The sequence below is a fragment of the Caretta caretta genome, chromosome 6 (genome assembly GCF_965140235.1).
Source record: "Caretta caretta isolate rCarCar2 chromosome 6, rCarCar1.hap1, whole genome shotgun sequence".
In the NCBI taxonomy this organism is placed as follows: Eukaryota; Metazoa; Chordata; order Testudines; family Cheloniidae; genus Caretta; species Caretta caretta.
Window position 1 is genome coordinate 38,580,132 of NC_134211.1, and position 22,252 is coordinate 38,602,383.

Sequence of the window (22,252 nt, forward strand, 5' to 3'; positions counted from 1 at the left end):
TTTCAGGGCCTTACATTGTTTCATAGTATTGCTTTGTTTACCCAGCATACAGCAGTCCTTCCTGACACCCTTTATAAGGATCTTTTAAAAATATTTATAATTTGAAATCCCTAGATGAGAAAACAGAGGCAATGAAAAAATATAAGTAAAATAGCAAACAAAATGTCAACTCTTTTTGGGGTCTCTACAGTGTAGCCCTGGTGTCAGCTTGCTTCTGCGCCATGAAAAAGCAATTAAACTGAGAGAAATTTAAATGTGCTTTTATTTAAAATTACACTTCGCTGGTATTCTGTGAGTAACAAATCCTTGCACCCACTACCCACAAGCAAACAAAAAGACTCTTTTGGTTTTGTTCTGTCATATTGGTAGAGGTTTGAAAGTGCACCTCTTTATTTTTCCTGTGGTAAGTGGAGTTGTACTAATTATTTATAATCACATGAAAAAGAAAAGGATTTTTCTTTTTTGCATTTTGTTATGGACTCAATGTTTTCATGTAACATTTTTCTAAGATTCATGATTATATCAAATAAAAATGCCCTCCCTTTTAATTGTTTCATATTGAGAACACAGATAATTGTGGGGAAGATGTTTGCAATGCAAATACTAGAAAATAGTCCTTTTTTAAAATATTTCACAGTAAATGAAGTTTGGAGAAAGGTGCAGAGAACTGACAACTTAGCTTGTGAAATTTTGCAGGCAGAAAATTTTGAATTACATGAAAGTAGGGCAGCCGGCTAACTCTGGTGTAGAAACAAAATAAGCTCTGGTGGAAAACACTGACTGGGAATTGAAAGCTCACCAAAGAAAAGACAAAGGTCATTTCACAATGCAGTATTCTGTCTGAATCAATCGTAAAATGTTCAGGTTTCAGACCCTCATTTCAGAATGTGATCTGTGTCCCTGCACAGAACAAGGCCATATTAAAAAATAAATAAAATTTAATTTTAAAAAAATCCCTGATTGCTTTGCACAGGATCTCATCACAATGCAGAAATCAGATACAACTTTTACTTATTGTGTCAGCCATATGAAAGAAGACCTATAGAAATTCTCTTCACTCTTGAGAATATAGCAAAGCTCTTACTGAAGTTAATTTCACTACTAGATTCTTTCTACTAAATTTTGCATGCTACATAAACATATATAGTAAGCAGAGAGCAAAATATTTCCTACTGCAGAGCAACCACTGTCTATTTCCAAAGAGAAAAGAAACATGAAAACGTGCCTGACTTTGGAAACAGAAACTCCTTTGAGTGACCTGCACAACTCTCACGCTGGTTTGGTATTCATGAATAAGAATGTCCAAACTCATTCCAATTAACTATTTTGCACAGCAATCCATGCAGTATCTATGCACCCAAAGCCTTTTAGAAATAGTATCTGGATACAACTTGTATCCTATTGATCACCTGCACAGTGTAGCTGCCCACTGTAGTAGCACGTTTAAATCGCCTTCCTTGTTGATGGGACATCACGAACAGTGGGGCCAGCCGCTGCTCCATTAGTCTTGCAAAGCTTTGGTTGTTAAGTCCCAGTAACGTAATGTCGACCCCTTGTATAACTGTGGCAATGGAGAAAATCTCATATCAGCATGGATGGATTAAATAATACATGGCTGCAACTGTATGTGATAAAGATGTACAAGCTAGTTTAGAAGATAAACAACTAGATAACAAATTTACACACTCTAAATAATTTCCATTGTGGGTATAACATGACTTTCTGTTTCCAGCCACTATACAGTTTTTCTCAGATAATTTATCAGCTACATTTCTACACACAGAGAATAAAATCCTCCAACAGTTGTTCTCAGCTTTTCGGTTTACCAATAGGTCTTTGAGTATCTCTACATCTACACCAAGCTTCAGTGCAAAATAAAAGCAAACCCTTAAATGAAAAACATAAGAACAGACAAGCCTCAAGAAGGTTATCAAAGGACAATTATATGCATTTGTCAGGTAAGGGGACAGTTTTTCATCCAAGGGTCTGTAAATCTGAAATTGAAATTCTACAGGATTCAGTTTGACAAAACATTCTGTGTTCTAGGGCATTGAATGATTTGTGAATACACATTTGATTTAATAAAGTCCAATAAATTGTAAAGCATATACAGTATACTTTACACAATTCATACATGTTCACTGTATTTTTGAAGTCATTTCAAAACTTTAAAGGGCTTACCCTTGCAGTTGGAGTTATATTTTAAAAAACTAGAATATCTGTAGTATCCCACTGAAGTCAATAGGAGTTTTGTGTCTGCAAGAACTGGAGCATCAGGCTCATTGAATCTGATCCAAAGCCCTCTAAGGTCAGTGGGAGTCTTTCCACTGATTTCAGTGGGCTTTGGATCAGGGCCGTGATGAATTGCAATAATCTTCTACATAAGGGTAAGTCTTCATCTCAAAAACATCACAACATAACACAAATAAGCAGAACAAGGATACCAAATCACAGGAGATATACAATAGAATTTGATCCATTTCATGTAAGGTTTCATTTTATTTTCACTTTTGAATTAATAGTAAGGATTCCAAGTACTGACACAATGATATTGTGAAATTTAGTTTTCTATTGGATCAAAGATGCCAAAAAAACTTTACTGGCCCACCTATGACTTCTAAGCGTAAAAAGGATTCTCAGTAGGAGTGTGATATAGTGAATATGATTACACTGTAAATACAGTATTGTGAAGATCATTAGCATTCTCTGCTGATGTACTAAAGTTATATAAAGTTCAGATTCAGAAACTCTTGCATCCAGAGACAGCAAGTGAGTCATCACAAACTTTGTTACATTCTACAATATTCATTTTTTTTCTGGGCTTGAGTCAAACCTCTTTGAATTTTAGATTTAAATCCAAGACCTACATAAAAACCAGAAATCCTGAGACAAGTACTAGACACAGGAGACTGCCACCACTGAAGCTGGAAAAAATCACAACTGTGCCTGCCCGGGAGTAGCTATAAATAGGTGAGTAGTCCTGCTATATGCAATGGGACGTGTTCAGTATGACTACTGTTCATTTTCGTGTGAAGTCACTCACTGGTATGCTTGCAGGACTGAGTTCTAACAATAGAAAAAAGTACCTGTAATCACCCAGTAGTCTCTAGTAGTTTCTGAGACATCAAGGTTTGGATACTCCAAAGCTTAAAAAAAATTAAAAATTATTTCATCATATTCCAACATCCAACACATTATACATCTCAAAAAATATAAAATTAACCAAGCACTAGGAAATAAGGCTAAAGTGTGGCTTTGCCACAAGCCCCACGTATGGGGCAAAACATTAGTGTGCTGTCCAGGAGCAGACCTGGAGACACAACAGAACTCCAAGGGTCACCATCTATTTCCCAATTTGTCCCTTGCTTTGTGGGAGTGGGGCAGCGGTCAAAAGTACACTGGGCCAAGTCCATTCCTAGCACAACATACATGCCCTGGTGCAGCTATGCCAGCTGGCATATTGGGAGGGGATGGAGCCAAGGCACCTTCCATTCCAGAGATACCATCCTTGCTCAGACTTTTAGGGACATTTATGAAAAAATTAGGGACGAATTAGGGAGGCTGCTTGGAGCAGCAGCAAATGCCAAAGGTGTGAAGCCAAATATACAAAGGTGGCCTGGGGTACTGCCTTGAACGCTTGTGGTGCATTTTAGATGCACTTCTGTGCATGGTAGAGTAATAACAGCGGTAAGCTGAAGTAACATTTAGTAACATCAACTTCTGTGACCAGGAGTGACCATGATATTGGCCATATACTCACTCCTTTGCAAGCACTTCTGACACCATTTTGCACGGTTTTTTGTTTGTTTGTTTGTTTGTTTTTTGGAGTTTTTGGCTGATTTTGTCCCTGGGTTAGGGCACTGATAAAAGGCAAGCTGTGGCAAGTTTAAATGGGTTGGGGCACAGGATTCACTGCCCAAGCCACAGGCTGCATGTTGTGCTCTAACTACCCTTTGTGGACCTGCTGTCATGCTCTAGATACCTACAGTGTGTTAACATAGTCCAGCAGGTCCATATGATTATGGAAAATTAGGGTGGGCTGGCACCTCTGCCATTCTCTACTTCCTCCTGCTCACAAATGCAGAGGCTCTACATAGGCTGCTCTTCCTACATTGGGGAGCCTGTGTAAGGGAGTAAGGGGACATTTAGTGCCTCCTTATTCCCCTGTGCAGCTTTACAAGCCAGGGCATAATTTGGTACTAAATAAATAATAAAATAAACCAGAGTCTGATTCTACTAGCCCTACTCAAATACACATTGAATAGAGCCCCACACATCACGTAGTCCTACTGAAACCAATGATTTCAGTAGGACTGCTCATGGAGTAAGGTACTATTTAATGTAAGGCTAGCAGAAGCTTATCCTAAATAAACAATATATAAAAATAATGTATTTAATATATGTATCAAATATATCTGTTTGTGTGTGAATTATAGATGAAACAAACAAAACTGACCCTATTTCATATTGCCAAACTATATGGCATCAAACATTCAGTGTATGAGGTTAATATGCCACCATTCATAGTATTATATATGCTGAAATTTACTAGATGGCTGTGAGAAACTCATGTTTTACATTTTGACCCACTTGCACTTTTACATCTCAAAAGTGCTTTATAATGTGGAATTCACGAGCAATTAATTCACAATCTAGATCTGCAGCTTTTTCATTAAAAAGGAAAATGTGGAAAGGATTTAATCTATGGCATACAGCAGCTTTAGTTACTGTAGAATTTTAGAAAACAAAATAAAGTGATTTGAAATATTAAACTTTGCAAAGCATCTGACTATACACAGTAATTACTTTTTATAAGGAATTGTATCACTGCTTACTTTAACTGTCGCCTTCTTCTTTGTACGGCTGATGTAAACGTAGAGCAACAACTATAATTTTACATTCAGATGGTTGAGCCAGATAATCGCGTCAGGAGTAGTGGAGTGTATCGCTCTAATGCCTCCTTCCTATTTATGAATCAGGCATTGAGTCGTTATATGTTCCATGGTCTGTTCTGGGTGACCAGATTCGCACACTGGAGAGTTCTTAATTTGTCATTTGTGCAGCAAGTATCCACATCTGCCATGATTTGTGCAGATGCTGTTCAGGGTTCCTTGACCTGTGCATGTATATGATAACTCCTGAAGGCCCTGAAGGAACCACTACAGCCTTCTGGGAAATAATGAGTTCTCACAAACATAGGAATAGTTACCTGGTAGACTGATACCATTACGGTGTCAAGTTAATAAGCACAAAACAATTTCCTAAGTAAATATTTACAGAACAGTCAGTATCAGGCTGAGGCTATATATTTTGCACGCATAGCAGGTTCATCAGTCAGCTGCATACCTGCTGTGGGGTGAATTTAACCAAGACCTGCAACTACTCTTTGAAGCCACTACATGGCGTGCTACAGTAGCACTAGCTAAGGACTTTATCATGCCTACTAGGCACAGACCTGTGCTGGGGGCAGTGAGGAACTGCATTACCCCATGGGGAGCTCTGGCAGGGATTCTGCCTCAGTGAGAGAATGCCTTTCAGAAGTCCCTTGCAATGAGGAGCATGCCTGCTGCTATACCACCTTTGTGGAAGGCAGCATACTCCTCTCCCTTGCACACCAATCCTGCTGCGGAGGCTGGTTTGAAGAGAGGGCCAGGGCCTTCGTCCCAACCCCTCTGGGAGCTCTCTGTGCACCAGAAGTAGCCCTGAATCTGCAGCAAGCATGTGGAGTTGTGTCAGCCATGCAAAGAAAAAAGGCTCCTTGTGCATGACTCCCCTTTCACCTGCATAAATTTCATAATCTGGAACTGATAAACATGTTGAGCAGGCCGATGCTGTGAAATTGTCCCAAGATAGAATTGTCTCAGGCAGTCAGAGATGCAGTACAGTTAGTGATGCAAAATTGTACAGTTTCAACCACAGTAATTCAGTTCCCTGCACGGCAATTGGTTGTGCTGGGCTAATTTGCACAATCACAATACGGTTATTTCTCAATGGTAATCCACTATGTGAATCCCTGTACTCTGATTTCAGAGTAGCAGCTGTGTTAGTCGGGTTAGGCTGCTTCTCCTGGCCTACTCGCATTGGTGAGTGAGCAGTTACTCATGCAAATGACTTCAGGGGGATTATTTGGAAGAGTAACTCATCATCACTGTGAGAAAGGGGGTCAAAATATGGCTCTATATGGTTATTTCTCAAGAAGGAAGAAAGGACCAAAAAGGTGATTTAACATTTCCCTGACTTCTCAAGTGTGACAACACTGTTTCATTAGGCCAGAAAATGTATTACAGTTTCTAAGGATTTTATTTTAAGATACAAACTCCAATAATTCAGAGGTAGGAGCAAAAAGCTGTACTTTGCCCTACTCTGTTAGGGCTAGTTATTGCAACACATACGGAATGGAAAATAACACACTGAGAATCCCATGAAATAAATAGGTCTGATAGGCTGGGTCGAAGACAGTGTTTGAGCCTTATCATTGAATTTCTTGGCTACTGTAGGCTTAAGCCAGATCTTTATTGTTCTTCCAACACAGTCTTTAATATTTGAGAAGTGTATCATGAAGACTTATGCATAATAAGATCAACTGGAACCTGCCCTCTTTTAACTCAAGACCATTATTACATATTAATGTCCCCCCATTGTGTCTTTGTCTCCATTTACACTGATCTTTTCCTGTGAATAGCAAACTCGTAATTATACTGAGCCTAATTTCACAGGCTGAATTTAAATGATCAAGCAAAAATCCCCATAGCCACCAATATTCTTGTGTCTTCACTCATTTTATGGAAATCAGAATATTACATGGGTCAAAGAAAATACATTCTGTGCGTACTGCCCTGAGGCATGATTTTCATCAATTCACAGCATCCTTGCCTCCTCATAATACAGGGAAATAAGAGGCTGCATAGTATGAAATGAATACTTCATCCTGAAATATTTAAACCTTGTTTGTGATTTAAAGAAATGTCTTGCAAAGTTAGCATAAGACACTCAGAAATTGCACCAAGAGTTGTTTCAAATAGGTTTTCAAACACAGTTCCTCTGCTCTTCACTTCAAGGCCTTCACCCATTCACCACTCTATTGGTTTCAAAAGCACCTGGATCTGTTGACATTCAGAGCACTACAAAGTCCATCTATTTCAACAGGCATTTGGGCTCTAATTCTGCTCCTGCTAAAGTTAATGTCAAAACTCCCATTGATATAATGGTGCAAAATCAGGCCATTGCTGAGGGCTGATGCTTGTTGGGTAGAGAGAGAGCGAGGGATGTCTTGTTATGTTTTCTTGATTCAGTGCTGGCTTTATACTTGTGTGAGATCTGCTGCTGTTTTGTCACTGGGAGACGGGTGTGGGGAGGAAGAAGTTTTATGCATTCTTAAATATTTACCAGGGTTCCTAGAGGCTGGGATAGGTGTCTATTTAATAAGTTAAACTGAAATAAATAAATAAATAAATAAATAAATAAAACGCCTTTTAAATTTCCATTTGTTACATTTCAAAGTACCTCAAGCAGGATCAGCAAATCAGAACACTATAATGTAAGAGCTTACATTCTGCAATGGTCAGTGGCGGGTAGGTAAGGTAGAATCCCACCAGCTCAGCTGAAAGCTGATTAAGAAGGTAGCTGGAGGTGGTGCCATTTAGGGCTGTACTTTGATTGCTCACCACATAAAACAAAGTGACCGCTTGGGAGACATTTGACGTGTTCAAAATCTGAAACAAAACAAAAGTAAGGAAATGGTGGGAGGCTACATTTCAACTCGTTAGTTCACACATTTTATATAATCAGTCCTAATAACAAATCAGAGAAATGTTGACTGTGATCATCATTTTCTGTAAAAAGGATGTGCTCTGTTTAGCACATGTAGCTTCATTACCGAACAGAGGCAGGTGGAACAGGAGTGGCCCTAAGTGAGGACCAGAAATTCTATTCCTGATTTTCAATGGAAAAATGGCAAAAATACAAGGAGGGTGAGACTGATTATTTGATAGATAAAATATTAAAAAGGCTTTACTCAGGCAAAGTGGTGTCACGTCCCCATCCCCCCCATGCGATCCTCAAGGGGCATCAGTCCCTTCTCTATCATCCTACTGAGGTGGCAAAAATCTCCTCCTCTCTCTTCCACCTTCATGGGAAAAAGGTCCTCCCCTTTCTTTCTGATCTTACTGCTCTGTTGAATGGCTTTCTGCTCCCTTCCTCACCCCCATCTCTGAGCCTGCCTCTATCCATACTGTGACTGGCATCTACTAAGGAGTACAGGAAGGGAAAAGGGGTGCTGAGAGAAGCACCGTTGTACCTCCCATCTCCTCCTATATTGCCACACATACCAGACACAAACTAGGAGCTTATTGAGGTATAAAAGAAAAAAATGTTAACTTTACTGTTTTTATGTAGGTTTTGCTTTATGCTTATTCATATAAATCATCATTTAATTTAACTGCCTCTTTTTAGGGTTATAGAGTAACAGCCGCGTTAGTCTGTATTCACAAAAAGAAAAGGAGTACTTGTGGCACCTTAGAGACTAACCAATTTATTTGAGCATAAGCTTTCGTGAGCTACAGCTCACTTCATCGGATGCATACTGTGGAAAGTATAGAAGGTCTTTTTATACACACAAAGCATGAAAAAATGGGTGTTTACCACTACAAAAGGTTTTCTCTCCCCCCACCCCACTCTCCTGCTGGTAATAGCTTATCTAAAGTGATCACTCTCCTTACAATGTGTATGATAATCAAGTTGGGCCATTTCCAGCACAAATCCAGGTTTTCTCCCCCCGCCCCCAACACACACACACACACACACACAGAAACCCACTCTCCTGTTGGTAATAGCTTATCTAAAGTGATCACTCTCCTTACAATGTGTATGATAATCAAGGTGGGCCATGTGGGCCATTTCCAGCACAAATCCAGGGTTTAACAAGAATGTCTGGGGGGGGGGGTAGGAAAAAACAAGGGGAAATAGGTTACCTTGCATAATGACTTAGCCACTCCCAGTCTCTATTCAAGCCTAAGTTAATTGTATCCAATTTATAAATGAATTCCAATTCAACAGTCTCTCGCTGGCATCTGGTTTTGAAGTTTTTTTGTTGTAATATTGCAACTTTCATGTCTGTAATCGCGTGACCAGAGAGATTGAAGTGTTCTCCGACTGGTTTATGAATGTTATAATTCTTGACATCTGATTTGTGTCCATTTATTCTTTTACATAGAGACTGTCCAGTTTGACCAATGTACACGGCAGAGGGGCATTGCTGGCACATGATGGCATATATCACATTGGTGGATGTGCAGGTGAACGAGCCTCTGATAGTGTGGCTGGTGTTATTAGGCCCGTGATGGTGTCCCCTGAATAGATATGTGGGCACAGTTGGCAACGGGCTTTGTTGCAAGGATAGGTTCCTGGGTTAGTGGTTCTGTTGTGTGGTATGTGGTTGCTGGTGAGTATTTGCTTCAGGTTGGGGGGCTGTCTGTAGGCAAGGACTGGCCTGTCTCCCAAGATTTGTGAGAGTGTTGGGTCATCCTTCAGGATAGGTTGTAGATCCTTAATAATGCGTTGGAGGGGTTTTAGTTGGGGGCTGAAGGTGACGGCTAGTGGTGTTCTGTTATTTTCTTTGTTAGGCCTGTCCTGTAGTAGGTGACTTCTGGGAACTCTTCTGGCTCTATCAATCTGTTTCTTCACTTCCGCAGGTGGGTATTGTAGTTGTAAGAATGCTTGATAGAGATCTTGTAGGTGTTTGTCTCTGTCTGAGAGGTTGGAGCAAATGCGGTTGTATCGCAGAGCTTGGCTGTAGACGATGGATCGTGTGGTGTGGTCAGGGTGAAAGCTGGAGGCATGTAGGTAGGAATAGCGGTCAGTGGGTTTCCGGTATAGGGTGGTGTTTATGTGACCATCGTTTATTAGCACTGTAGTGTCCAGGAAGTGGATCTCTTGTGTGGACTGGACCAGGCTGAGGTTGATGGTGGGATGGAAATTGTTGAACTCATGGTGGAACTATCAACTGCATGAAAAAACTTGTACAGATACAGTCAGACATCATCTTCCTTTCCAAATGCAAACAGATGGACATCGTACCAAAAGGACTGAAGGTAAAAAATCCATTACCATCTACATAGCACACAGACTATGCTGACAGCTTGTGCCACACGCTCTCAAAGAAACTGCGGAACCACCTGATCAACATCCTCTATAGCAAACAGGGAAAGATAAAGAATGAGCTCTCAAAAATGGATACTCTCATAAAAAACCAACCTTCCACACAAACTTCCTCGTGGCTGGACTTTACTAAAACTAGACAAGCCATTTACAACACACACTTTGCTTCTCTACAAAAGAAAAAGGACACTAAACTTTCTAAACTACTACATGCCACAAGGGGCCACAGCAATGGTTCCCTCAACCCACCCAGCAATATTGTTAACCTATCCAACTATACTCTTAGCCCAGCAGAAGCAGCTGTCCTATCTCGGGGCCTCTCCTTCTGCCCCTCCACACCCACGAACATGATACAGTTCTGTGGTGACCTAGAATCCTATTTTCGACGTCTCCGACTCAAGGAATATTTCCAACACACCTCTGAACAACATACTAATCCACAGAGACCTCCCTACCAACACTACAAAAAGAAGGATTCTAGGTGGACTCCTCCTGAAGGTCAAGACAGCAGACTGGACTTCTACATAGAGTGCTTCCACCGACGTGCACGGGCTGAAATTGTGGAAAAGCAGCATCATTTGCCCCACAACCTCAGCCATGCAGAATACAATGCCATCCATAGCCTCAGAAACAACTCTGACATCATAATCAAAAAGGCTGACAAAGGAGATGCTGTTGTCATCATGAATACGTCGGAATATGAACAAGAGGCTGCTCGGCAGCTCTCCAACACCACTTTCTACAAGCCATTACCCTCTGATCCCACTGAGAGTTACCAAAAGAAACTACAGCATTTGCTCAAGAAACTCCCTGAAAAAGCACAAGATCAAATCCGCACAGACACACCCCTGGAACCCCGACCTGGGATATTCTATCTACTACCCAAGATCCATAAACCTGGAAATCCTGGGCGCCCCATCATCACAGGCATTGGCACCCTGACAGCAGGATTTTCTGGCTATGTAAACTCCCTCCTCAGGCCCTACGCTACCAGCACTCCCAGCTACCTTCGAGACACCACTAACTTCCTGAGGAAACTACAATCCATCGGTGATCTTCCTGATAACACCATCCTGGCCACTATGGATGTAGAAGCCCTCTACACCAACATTCCACACAAAGATGGACGACAAGCCATCAAGAACACTATCCCCGATAATGTCACGGCTAACCTGGTGGCTGAACTTTGTGACTTTCTCCTTACCCATAACTATTTTACATTTGGGGACAATGTATACCTTCAGATCAGCGGCACTGCTATGGGTACCCGCATGGCCCCACAGTATGCCAACATTTTTATGGCTGACTTAGAGCAATGCTTCCTCAGCTCTCGTCCCCTAATGCCCCTACTCTACTTGCGCTATATTGATGACATCTTCATCATCTGGACCCACGGAAAAGAAGCCCTTGAGGAATTCCACCATGATTTCAACAATTTCCATCCCACCATCAACCTCAGCCTGGTCCAGTCCACACAAGAGATCCACTTCCTGGACACTACAGTGCTAATAAACGATGGTCACATAAACACCACCCTATACCGGAAACCCACTGACCGCTATTCCTACCTACATGCCTCCAGCTTTCACCCTGACCACACCACACGATCCATCGTCTACAGCCAAGCTCTGTAATACAACCGCATTTGCTCCAACCTCTCAGACAGAGACAAACACCTACAAGATCTCTATCAAGCATTCTTACAACTACAATACCCACCTGCGGAAGTGAAGAAACAGATTGATAGAGCCAGAAGAGTTCCCAGAAGTCACCTACTACAGGACAGGCCTAACAAAGAAAATAACAGAACGCCACTAGCCGTCACCTTCAGCCCCCAACTAAAACCCCTCCAACGCATTATTAAGGATCTACAACCTATCCTGAAGGATGACCCAACACTCTCACAAATCTTGGGAGACAGGCCAGTCCTTGCCTACAGACAGCCCCCCAACCTGAAGCAAATACTCACCAGCAACCACATACCACACAACAGAACCACTAACCCAGGAACCTATCCTTGCAACAAAGCCCGTTGCCAACTGTGCCCGCATATCTATTCAGGGGACACCATCACGGGCCTAATAACACCAGCCACACTATCAGAGGCTCGTTCACCTGCACATCCACCAATGTGATATATGCCATCATGTGCCAGCAATGCCCCTCTGCCGTGTACATTGGTCAAACTGGACAGTCTCTATGTAAAAGAATAAATGGACACAAATCAGATGTCAAGAATTATAACATTCATAAACCAGTCGGAGAACACTTCAATCTCTCTGGTCACGCGATTACAGACATGAAAGTTGCAATATTACAACAAAAAAACTTCAAAACCAGATGCCAGCGAGAGACTGTTGAATTGGAATTCATTTATAAATTGGATACAATTAACTTAGGCTTGAATAGAGACTGGGAGTGGCTAAGTCATTATGCAAGGTAACCTATTTCCCCTTGTTTTTTCCTACCCCCCCCCCAGACATTCTTGTTAAACCCTGGATTTGTGCTGGAAATGGCCCACATGGCCCACCTTGATTATCATACACATTGTAAAGAGAGTGATCACTTTAGATAAGCTATTACCAACAGGAGAGTGGGTTTCTGTGTGTGTGTGTGTGTGTGTGTGTGTGTGTTGGGGGCGGGGGGAGAAAACCTGGATTTGTGCTGGAAATGGCCCAACTTGATTATCATACACATTGTAAGGAGAGTGATCACTTTAGATAAGCTATTACCAGCAGGAGAGTGGGGTGGGGGGAGAGAAAACCTTTTGTAGTGGTAAACACCCATTTTTTCATGCTTTGTGTGTATAAAAAGACCTTCTATACTTCCCACAGTATGCATCCGATGAAGTGAGCTGTAGCTCACGAAAGCTTATGCTCAAATAAATTGGTTAGTCTCTAAGGTGCCACAAGTACTCCTTTTTTTTTTAGGGTTATAGTCAACACACAAAATATGTCACAGTATAGTCACTCAATAGACTTCTCTGCTCTGATCGTCACTGGTTATTCTACAGGATATTAAACACACAGAGAACTGTAATCAATAAACCCAACATTTAATGTATTTGTCACTAACACAGGCTTTATAAGGATATGAGTACACTGCAACATAAGCCTGAGCTTGAGCTCAGCTTAAGGCTAACTCCCTCTTGCATCTACATTGCAATTGCTCAGACCCAAAGGCTGGAGGGTCTGAGCTCGAGTTAAGCCAGGACCCAGAGTCCAAGCCCTATTGTTTGGCAGCATAGATGCAGCCCTGCTTGACTGAGGTCCCAGGAGTCAGTCAGAAGTATCCCACAGTTCCTTGGGACAATTTCCATAGTCCTTTCTATCCCAACAATCTGCAATCCACTCTATTGAAAACAGAAGCCAGCCCCCACCACCCGCCTCATGCGAATGGCAGAGTTAACCCATTCTTCTCTGATCACCAATCTGCAAGCACACTATCAGAGAGCCTCCTGGGTTTGCAATGGAAAGTGAACCTATCAAGCCTTTTGTAAAGCGAACTGCTTCCGGGTCACAGGAGCACAGCCAGATTTTGGTGAATCTCTGGTGCAAGGCCAGTAAAATTGTGGAAAAGCAAAAGCACCAGGAATGACCACGTGTACCAGCAGACAGATAAAAAGCTGGCAGCTCTGCAGATTCTCCAGACAGGTTATCATTGTAGGGAGCATATTAAGAGGCTGAAGAGTGAATACCAGAAGACCAGGGACAAGAACTGCACTTTGGGCAACCTGCCAATTACATGCTCATTTTATGATTACTTTGACTAGGTCCGGGGCTCTGCGCCCAGCATGGAACCATCCATGTTTCATGAGGACCTGGTGAGCTGGGATGGTGCCCTGCTGGCCCCTGAAATCAGCATGGGAACTGATGGGAGCCCAGCACCAGGCTCCCTGTCAAGAGCATGAAGTGACTCTTTTAATAGAACTAATCACAGAGGAGTAACTACATGAGTAACTTTAGGCATGTGAGGACTCTCCTCTCCCATAAATCTTTGTACAATCTTTGCAGAATCAAGCCCATGGTGTACAGGACAGATTTACAAACATGGAGCATACAGGACACAAAGAAAGGCGATTCATTCCCTTGGTTCTGATCCTGCAAACACTTGCACATCTTTAACTTTACACACATGAATAGACTCACGGGTTCTTAGTAAGAGTGCTAGATATGACATGTTCTACTCCTCAAAGTTCAGTAAACATATAGAGAAAAGTATCTTACACTTGATTATCAGAAGGAGTTTTGTTGGAGCTGACTTGTAATAAATATAAATAGTATTAGAATGATGACTCTACTTAAACCTGAAACTCAGTAAATTTTCAGTTCAGAAAAGTGACATGAATAATGGTTATTCAAATAATAAAACAGCTTTTCGTGCAACTGTGCTTCATTATCTTTTTTCAAAAATGTTGCATCCATAAGATCTTAGCAAAACGTAAAACAGCATAACTTAATATGAAAATATAAAAACATTTCCAAAGGAACTATCAAGTTTATTATGATGACATTAACATAATGTCTATAAGCTCTCTTAACAGCAGGGAATAATCATATGTGATTTAAAGATTGGCTAAAGAGGTTGTATTTTACCTGAACTGTTAAGTTGTTGCTAGTGTTTAAGACCTTTCTTTCAGCATCCTCGAATGCTTTTTGTAACCGTTGCTCCATGGTCTGAACAAACTTGCATGACTGTATGTTGTCTGTTTGACCAACAAACTGCAGCTCTAGAACAGGAACAGTATGTATGTGTTTTAGTGAAAATATATTCCTAGTCTGCATAACTCTTATAATGAGTCACACCAAAACGATCGATTTAAGAAATTAAACAAGTGATAGTAATATCATGCGAGGGTTGCATATGTTTTTAAGTAGCATTATAAACAGTTCATCATTAATATAGAATACAAGAATTAAAATCTGTGATTACAAGCATAAATAAAAGTGATATGTATGATTGAAAATGTTCTCGTTCAGAGGCTAAGGGACAAACTAAAAGCATTTTAAAACATGAATGATATCTTTACAATCTTTAAGTCATGGATTCCTCATAGGAAAGAAAAAATCATCATACAGATTCTCATTCTTTTTTCTCTGGATAATAGCATATGCAACAAGATATTTGTAATATTTTTATATATTTATGAAATCTCTTCCCCTCCCCCAGCCCAGTCAGTGAAATTCAAAATGTGTCCTTACAGGCTGACCTGCTAGTGCAACACTTCACCTAGTATATGGGGAATCAGTCTGGAGACACAAGGTAAGTATGGACCAATTCCCCCACATTCTCCTGTTACTCTGCACTGAGCACTGCTGTAGTATTACAGAGAGGGTAAAATGATAAAACCAGGTTTAGGATGTTTGGAATCCAAGACCCCAGTTGGTCCAGCCAGACCTTATATGCATATATGGGGCTCTTGGCATCATAGGAAATACATAATATGCTTCAGAATACATTTCACTCATTTAGTTCAGGGTCTGACGATTTCAAAAATGTAAATGTATTGGGCCCAATTCATCCCAGGTGTAACTCCACTGTTTTCACTGTTCTCACGTTTAAAGAGACAGCATGGACAATGGGTACTCCTGGAGGAATTCTGTGCCACTGCGCAATGCAGAATTTTGCAGAAATTAATGTGTGCATGCAGAATTTCCTTTCCCCCATGGAAATGGGCTGCAGTGCTGCTAGCCGCCACTAGGGGCCACTGGACCCAGCCCAGCCCAGCTTGCACATAGAAGACACTGCTGGGGGGAGGGAGAGGGAGATAGAGGGTTCCTGGCAGCTGCAGTTCCCAGCATGCCCTGGGGGAAGGAAAGGACGGCTTGCAGGAAACTCTATGCAAGCCTGGGACCGAGCATCAGTCTGTTTCTCCCTCTGTATCCCTGGGCTCTGGGAGGGAGGGGGATGGGTGAATGGGCAAGGGGCCCTGCAGCTGGGCTCTGGGGAAGAGAGTGTTCGGGTGCATTGGCTGGAAGCGTGGCACAGGTGGTCTCTGAGGGAGAGGGATTGTGGGTGTCTGGCCCCCTGACTGGGCTTGGGGAGGGGAAGAGGCAGGAAGAGGGCAGAGAAACAGGAACTGGGTTGTCATAGGGGTTTCTTTAACTCTCTACTCCTGGGGGAAAATGTGTGCGTGTCCGTATTGTTACAGACATACTTGCTGACAGGTATTTTGAAATAAATTACCAAAATAATTGAAACTGACGTGATTATGTAGTGTTATTTTGACAAATAAAATTTGCAGAATTTTAAAATATTGTCTGCAGAATGCCCCCAGGAATAAATGGGACTGCACACATCGAACTGGGTACCAAATTTAGAGCACTGTTTTCTCTGAGGGGAACTGATTGCTGAACTGACAGTAAATTGTGTACTAGGAAAAGAGCCTGAGACATAAGCCCTTGTCTCAGAGGCCTGCTATGAGGCAGGACCTGCTCACATCATATGGAAAGAACGGGGCTGATATTGCAGAAATACACATTCCTAAGAAATGTTAAGTTCAGAGTACTCATGCAAACACATCCCAATATTAAGGATGGTACAAAAACATTCCCCAAGGATAACAGAAACACACTGACCCCTCCTAAAAGATAAGGTCAGGATGACAGTACGTAACTTGTTTGTACTGGTGTATAAAGATGTATCTCTTTGGCCAGCCTTGGAGGCAGTGGAAAGTCCCGCCATGGACTGAGCTGCATCCACTGTCATAGGCATACATGTCTTAGTATCCTCTTAGAGTGCCAGGTGCTATTACTGTGCTTCATCAACAATAATCCTCGCTGGGTGCCTTCGTACTTTAAAAGATCTTGTGATCATTGGGCGGTACACTCGAGGTCTGCTGTGCCAACAGTCTGCGCAGAGCTGGGACAGCACACAGGGAGAACATACACATGCACCAAATATCTAACCACAAGTTGTGCAACTGTTACACCAGATATGTGATTTTGTTACTTGCCTGTTTTCAGCTGGAAGTGGTATGCAGGTAATGGATTCCATGGCAAGGCCAGTACAGCAACAGACTGAAGATTTGGCACATGCTGCTTTATGTCCGCTGTGGTGTTGCTAATACCATAAGCAATGAGCATTTCAGTAACAACAGCAGGTATAAAAACCAACCTCCCCTTCGTAACGTAGTAACCAACTGTCACATTGTTTGATTGTTCCAGAATTTCAACCTAAAACACACAGGGAAAATGTCTTTTTAATTTCCATTTTAAGTACTATGCTATTGGATTTTTTCATTCTGAATGGGATTTCCTAGAGGTTTTGTATGCAATCTCCTTTAGGGCAGGAGGGAAGCAGGTGGTGCAATATACAGTAATTTTAATTTTGAATCTGAAATCTAAAGTTCCCATCCTGAAAACCCTGATACACAAGTAACTTCACACACAAAAAGTTCCACTAAGTTCTCATGTGTGTGTCAATGTTTGCAGGCTCAGGACCAAAAGAGTGTAAGGATAAAATTCTTTACTGCCTGACCCCCCCTTAATTTCACTTGGGGCTCTGTTCTGTGTACTCAGAGCTCTCTCAGCAGGCAAAGCTATCATTGTGATCACCAGAAGTTCTGGGCATAGATCAACTACAGAATGAGCACAACAGTGAGCTACAGCAAAGAACAGGAATAGAGAGAAAAATTTTGCCCCAAGAACATACAATTTCTTGGGTTGTTAGACTCAAAACTTGTCCTTAGCACTACATCAAGTTGGGATCCTCCATTAAAGGGGAGAGGAACACAACCCAGAAGGAGAGGAGTAACAGTACAGCTGCTCTGCAGCCTGTATAGCCATCGTGGGGTACAAGCTCACTTCTGCCATCTTCCCCTGCTGACTTAGCATGAGAAAGGGAAAGGAGAAATTTGTAAAGTTATAGCTCAACAACAAAACTGGACTTTCCACAATTTATTCAAATAGGATGATTTTTGTCCTTCCTCCATCATTTTTATCAATGTTCCCTTTTTGTGTCTTTACTCACAGCCAATATGCCATAAGCAGAGCTGTGCAAAGAACCCCTGTTTACAGCAATGGGAGCTCCGTCCCTCACTTTATACAGAATATGGCTCTAGCAATCTATTTCATTCTGGGCTTACATTCCAGATAACCCAGAATTTCATGTCATTTAGATGGAAAGTAAGGAACATGCCACTCATTTATTTTAGTAGAAATTGTTTACTCCCAACTGCAGGGTTTTTTTGTCACTGTAGAAGCGAATGTATCAGGTACTAGGCTTCCAAACTGGATGGATTGACAGCAGTGATAACCCATTTACTGGTCTTGCTGTTGCAGCTGATCCGTATTAAGCTGTGGAAGCACTTGGCTCACTACATGGCTATACTCATTCCTGGCTTTCAAGAGGAAGAACCTGCTGCTGTCAGTAGCCATCTCCCACAATGTGCCAAAGAGACAACTGCCTCTCTTCCGCCTTTTTACCTTTTAAAATAAAATGACAGCCATCATAAAAGTGACCCTAAAATTGTTAGAGCCCACATAGTGTTTGGGCCACCCCTGCCTTTCTCCCATGGGAAAGCTACAAAAAGCCCTGCACTTTCTTCCAAGACAGATTGCCACCTCTGTAATGCACCCAATTTCTGCAAATAAAATTCCCCACCTTGACTTGCCCACAAAGCAGTCCAATAAAGCTGCAGCCAATTTATAAAAAATAAATACTGGTAAGTCAGGGGCTTTCATAGAAAAGACAGTTTTATTTCTGGTTTAAAGAAGATTAATAGAAATGTTGTATCTTCAGAACAAGAAAAACCTGTCTGAAAATGACAAAGAAATACTGTATACGCTCGTATTTAAAGTTAGCCTGCTAAACGCAGCTACAGAGTTATACAACAAGCCGTTACATCAGACTTATAGAAAAACAAGTTAAATAAATTCTAACCATAAAAAGGAGAAATACGTGCTAAAGTATAACTTTGTCCCTTGACATGCTGAATTGCCATTTGGAGTTAATCATACCGGTGAAGTTCTCAGATGCTTGGAGAACTGTATTACTTAAAGACCAAAATAAATTCTCCAAAACATAACAGTTTGCCATTAACTGGACGCACAGTCAAAACAGTCTGTTGTTATTAAACAGTAATGATGTTATGAAAGTTTTTGGAGAAAAATGTTTCCTTCTCTATCTGTCACTGGCAATAAAATTTAAAAGCCTCAGAATGTGTAATTCTAATCCCCCCCCCTTTTTTTTTTTAAAGCTCCAAACACCAATTTTCTGGTTTTTTGTTTTTGTGCGGGGGCAGGCCTTGATGAGGTGAAAGAGAAGGGGAAAAAATTGGGTAAACTATGGGGTTAAATATTCTCACTACTGCATAGCCAAAATCAAGCCTGCCATGTGCCATGCATCTTGTCTCTCCCACATTTGGCAGCCCTGAGATTTCTCACATCCAGCAGGGCTGCAGGAAGGGCCTGCTGGCCATCAAGGGCCATTACAGCACCTGCTGAGCAACAAGTCAGACAGCCTCTACTTCACATCACACTGCTCCCTCTGCTAGAGCCAAGTGGATAAGGAACAGTTGGGAAGAGAAGGCGATTACTCCCTCAATCTTCCAGTAGTTAATACCATCCTTAGATTATCTAGAACCAGTTCATGGACTGAATTCCATTCAGTACACAATTCCATCAAAAGGTACCTGGCTCTGCGTATCACAAATGCAAACTACTCAGTTTTGTGGGTCTTGGAGGCCTTATTCCTTTTTGTTTGAATTGGGTCTAATGGAAATAAGATGAGATACAAGAGTTAGAAACTAGGATGCCCTTAATTCATATTATTAAAAACACACAAAACCCCCACAAAAACAACATCTTTCACAAACTACTAATATTCAGTACAAAAGTTCTTTTGGGAGGGCGGGGGGGAGACTTATTTTACTATATGCTAACTAAGCTTGCTTACTTGAGCATTGACATTTTGGTTGAAAGCTTGTCTCAGTGCCTGGGTCAGTCCTTTTGTCACATTCTCTTTTAAGGAACTGCTGATCAGCAGCCTTCTTGTGTTCAGGAACAAAACTGTTGAACAACACCAAGTTAAACATTAGTTTGAAACATCAATGTGCTGTTTGCTTGAGGGTTGGTTTATTTTTTCTTCTAATTTTGATCACAGTCATTCGAAACTCAAAGACTATCCATAAGAAGCTATGCTGTGCATCAGGTACACGGAAGTTCAGTACTGCAGGGGCTAGACACAACCCGATTTCTCAAGTCCTCAGTGTACAAGGCCTATCTGGGGGGGATCACGGACTAACAGTTGCAGTAATATTTTAAAACACTGAGTTACCAGCATGCTGCTGTTTTGAGGAGAGTACTCTATAACCAGACTATCTGAAGACAGACTGATGAAGCATTCTAACACAGCTGATGTGGCATTGCCTCACAGGGCTCATGGTACAGGAAGGTTCAGGGAGGACTGTGTGGAAGAATATGCACTGCACATTTTCATAAAGAGAACAAATTAATATTTTTACTTCTCAAAAGTGGAAACAAACAAATAAAAATGGCATTTCATATCCACTGTGACTTTCATTATAGAAATTGTCCGAACTTTTGTTTTTTGCTCTGGGGCAAAGACTGGGTCATTTACCCGTGGCATCTTTGTAGCATAATTTGCAGACAGACTAAGGGCTAGTCTACACTAGAAGCACTACATCGATGCAGCTACTCCAATGCAGCTGCGCCACTTTAGCACATCTGGTGAAGATGCTGTATGCTGACGGGAGAGTATATGCATAGCTTTAGAGGGGAGATGGCATCGAAGGCTGATAACAGAGGACGTTCATTAGCATCTGTACTCCCTCCTAGAGAAGGTACATACAATGCCGCAAAAGCACATACACAATTGTATTTTAATACATTGTGTCCCAAAAGTATCAAACCTACTTCAATAAGGTTTAGCTTAATTCAATAAAATTTATCTAAATTCCATAAGATTGTTCAAGATATTACAGGATATTGTCATTCTGTCACAGCTGCTGCCCATGTCGTGTTAGTGCAGCAGATATTTAGGGGCCTCAGACATAGGAAAAAGGATATAATATTTCCAAGAGAGGATCATTTCCAGATTTCACTCTCCCAAGCCCCTCTCATGCCTGTATAAATTGACATATCCTTTTATCTATACCTCCCCCTTCCTTTTGTAACTCTCAAAGCCAAGTATCTAATGTGGTGATACACTATGCCAGTGGTTCTCAATCAGGGGTACATAGAGGTCTTCCAGGGGTACATCAACTCATCTCTATATATTTGTCTAGTTTTACAACAGGCTACATAAAAAGCACTAGCAAAGTCAGGACAAATTAAAATTTCATACAATGACTTGTTTATACTGCTCTATATACTATACACTGAAATGTAAATATTTATATTCCAATCAATTTATTTTATAATTTTATGGAAAAAATTAGAATGTAAGCAATTTTTCAGTAATAGCGTGTGGTGAAACTTTTGTATTTTTATGTCTGAGTTGGTAAGCAAGTAGTTTTTAAGTGAGGTGAAACTTGGGGTACACAAGACAAATCAGACTCCTGAAAGGGGTACAGGAGTCTGGAAAGGTTGAGAACTACTGCACTACACCACCAGCATAAGTCTGGTAAAAAATTATTTCTAAAGACCCATTCAATTGACTGTTCTTAGGAGTGGCCTTACCTTAAGTTTAAGAAACCAAGATTAGAGCAATGACAAGCGGTGCTATTATCAAAATTTAGTATGTCAACATGTGACAATAAAATATTTTGAAAACGTATGATATGAAATGCTTTTTTGAGGCACTGTTATGATATAAACATTGCTTTGAAATTCTTCTGTACATAGGAGTTTACAGAATGACATGCCATTCCATATCAGAACAAAAGTCTATCTAGTATATTAACCTGCTTCAATCTGTTACCTCTGCCTGTCACCTCTGCCTGTCACTGCAGAGGAAGGAACAAACTATCATAATGTGCTTGACCACCGTGCAGCTCATGCCCTGGAGCATGGGATTTGGTTACCTCCTTTGAGCATGTATACGGTAGAATGTAAAAGTATATATATAAATCTATTATCTATATTTACTAACCCCACCATAACCTATCTATTTGGCTTGTTAGTGTAGTCATCCC

At 41.2% G+C, this 22,252-nt stretch overlaps 1 protein-coding gene across 2 annotated transcripts in view; it reads right to left on the minus strand.

The window, feature by feature from the left end:
- The window catches only part of KIAA1549L (KIAA1549 like), a 210,698-nt gene that overhangs the window by 80,325 nt on the left and 108,121 nt on the right, over positions 1 to 22,252 (minus strand). For both annotated transcript variants that reach the window (XM_075129442.1, XM_075129443.1), the window contains 6 exons: positions 20,053 to 20,165; positions 17,111 to 17,330; positions 14,751 to 14,884; positions 7,550 to 7,712; positions 3,087 to 3,146; positions 1,410 to 1,561 (listed from right to left, as the gene is read on the minus strand). In XM_075129442.1, coding sequence (XP_074985543.1) covers positions 1,410 to 1,561; positions 3,087 to 3,146; positions 7,550 to 7,712; positions 14,751 to 14,884; positions 17,111 to 17,330; positions 20,053 to 20,165 — 842 coding nt within the window. The remainder of the gene's footprint in view (positions 1 to 1,409; positions 1,562 to 3,086; positions 3,147 to 7,549; positions 7,713 to 14,750; positions 14,885 to 17,110; positions 17,331 to 20,052; positions 20,166 to 22,252) is intronic.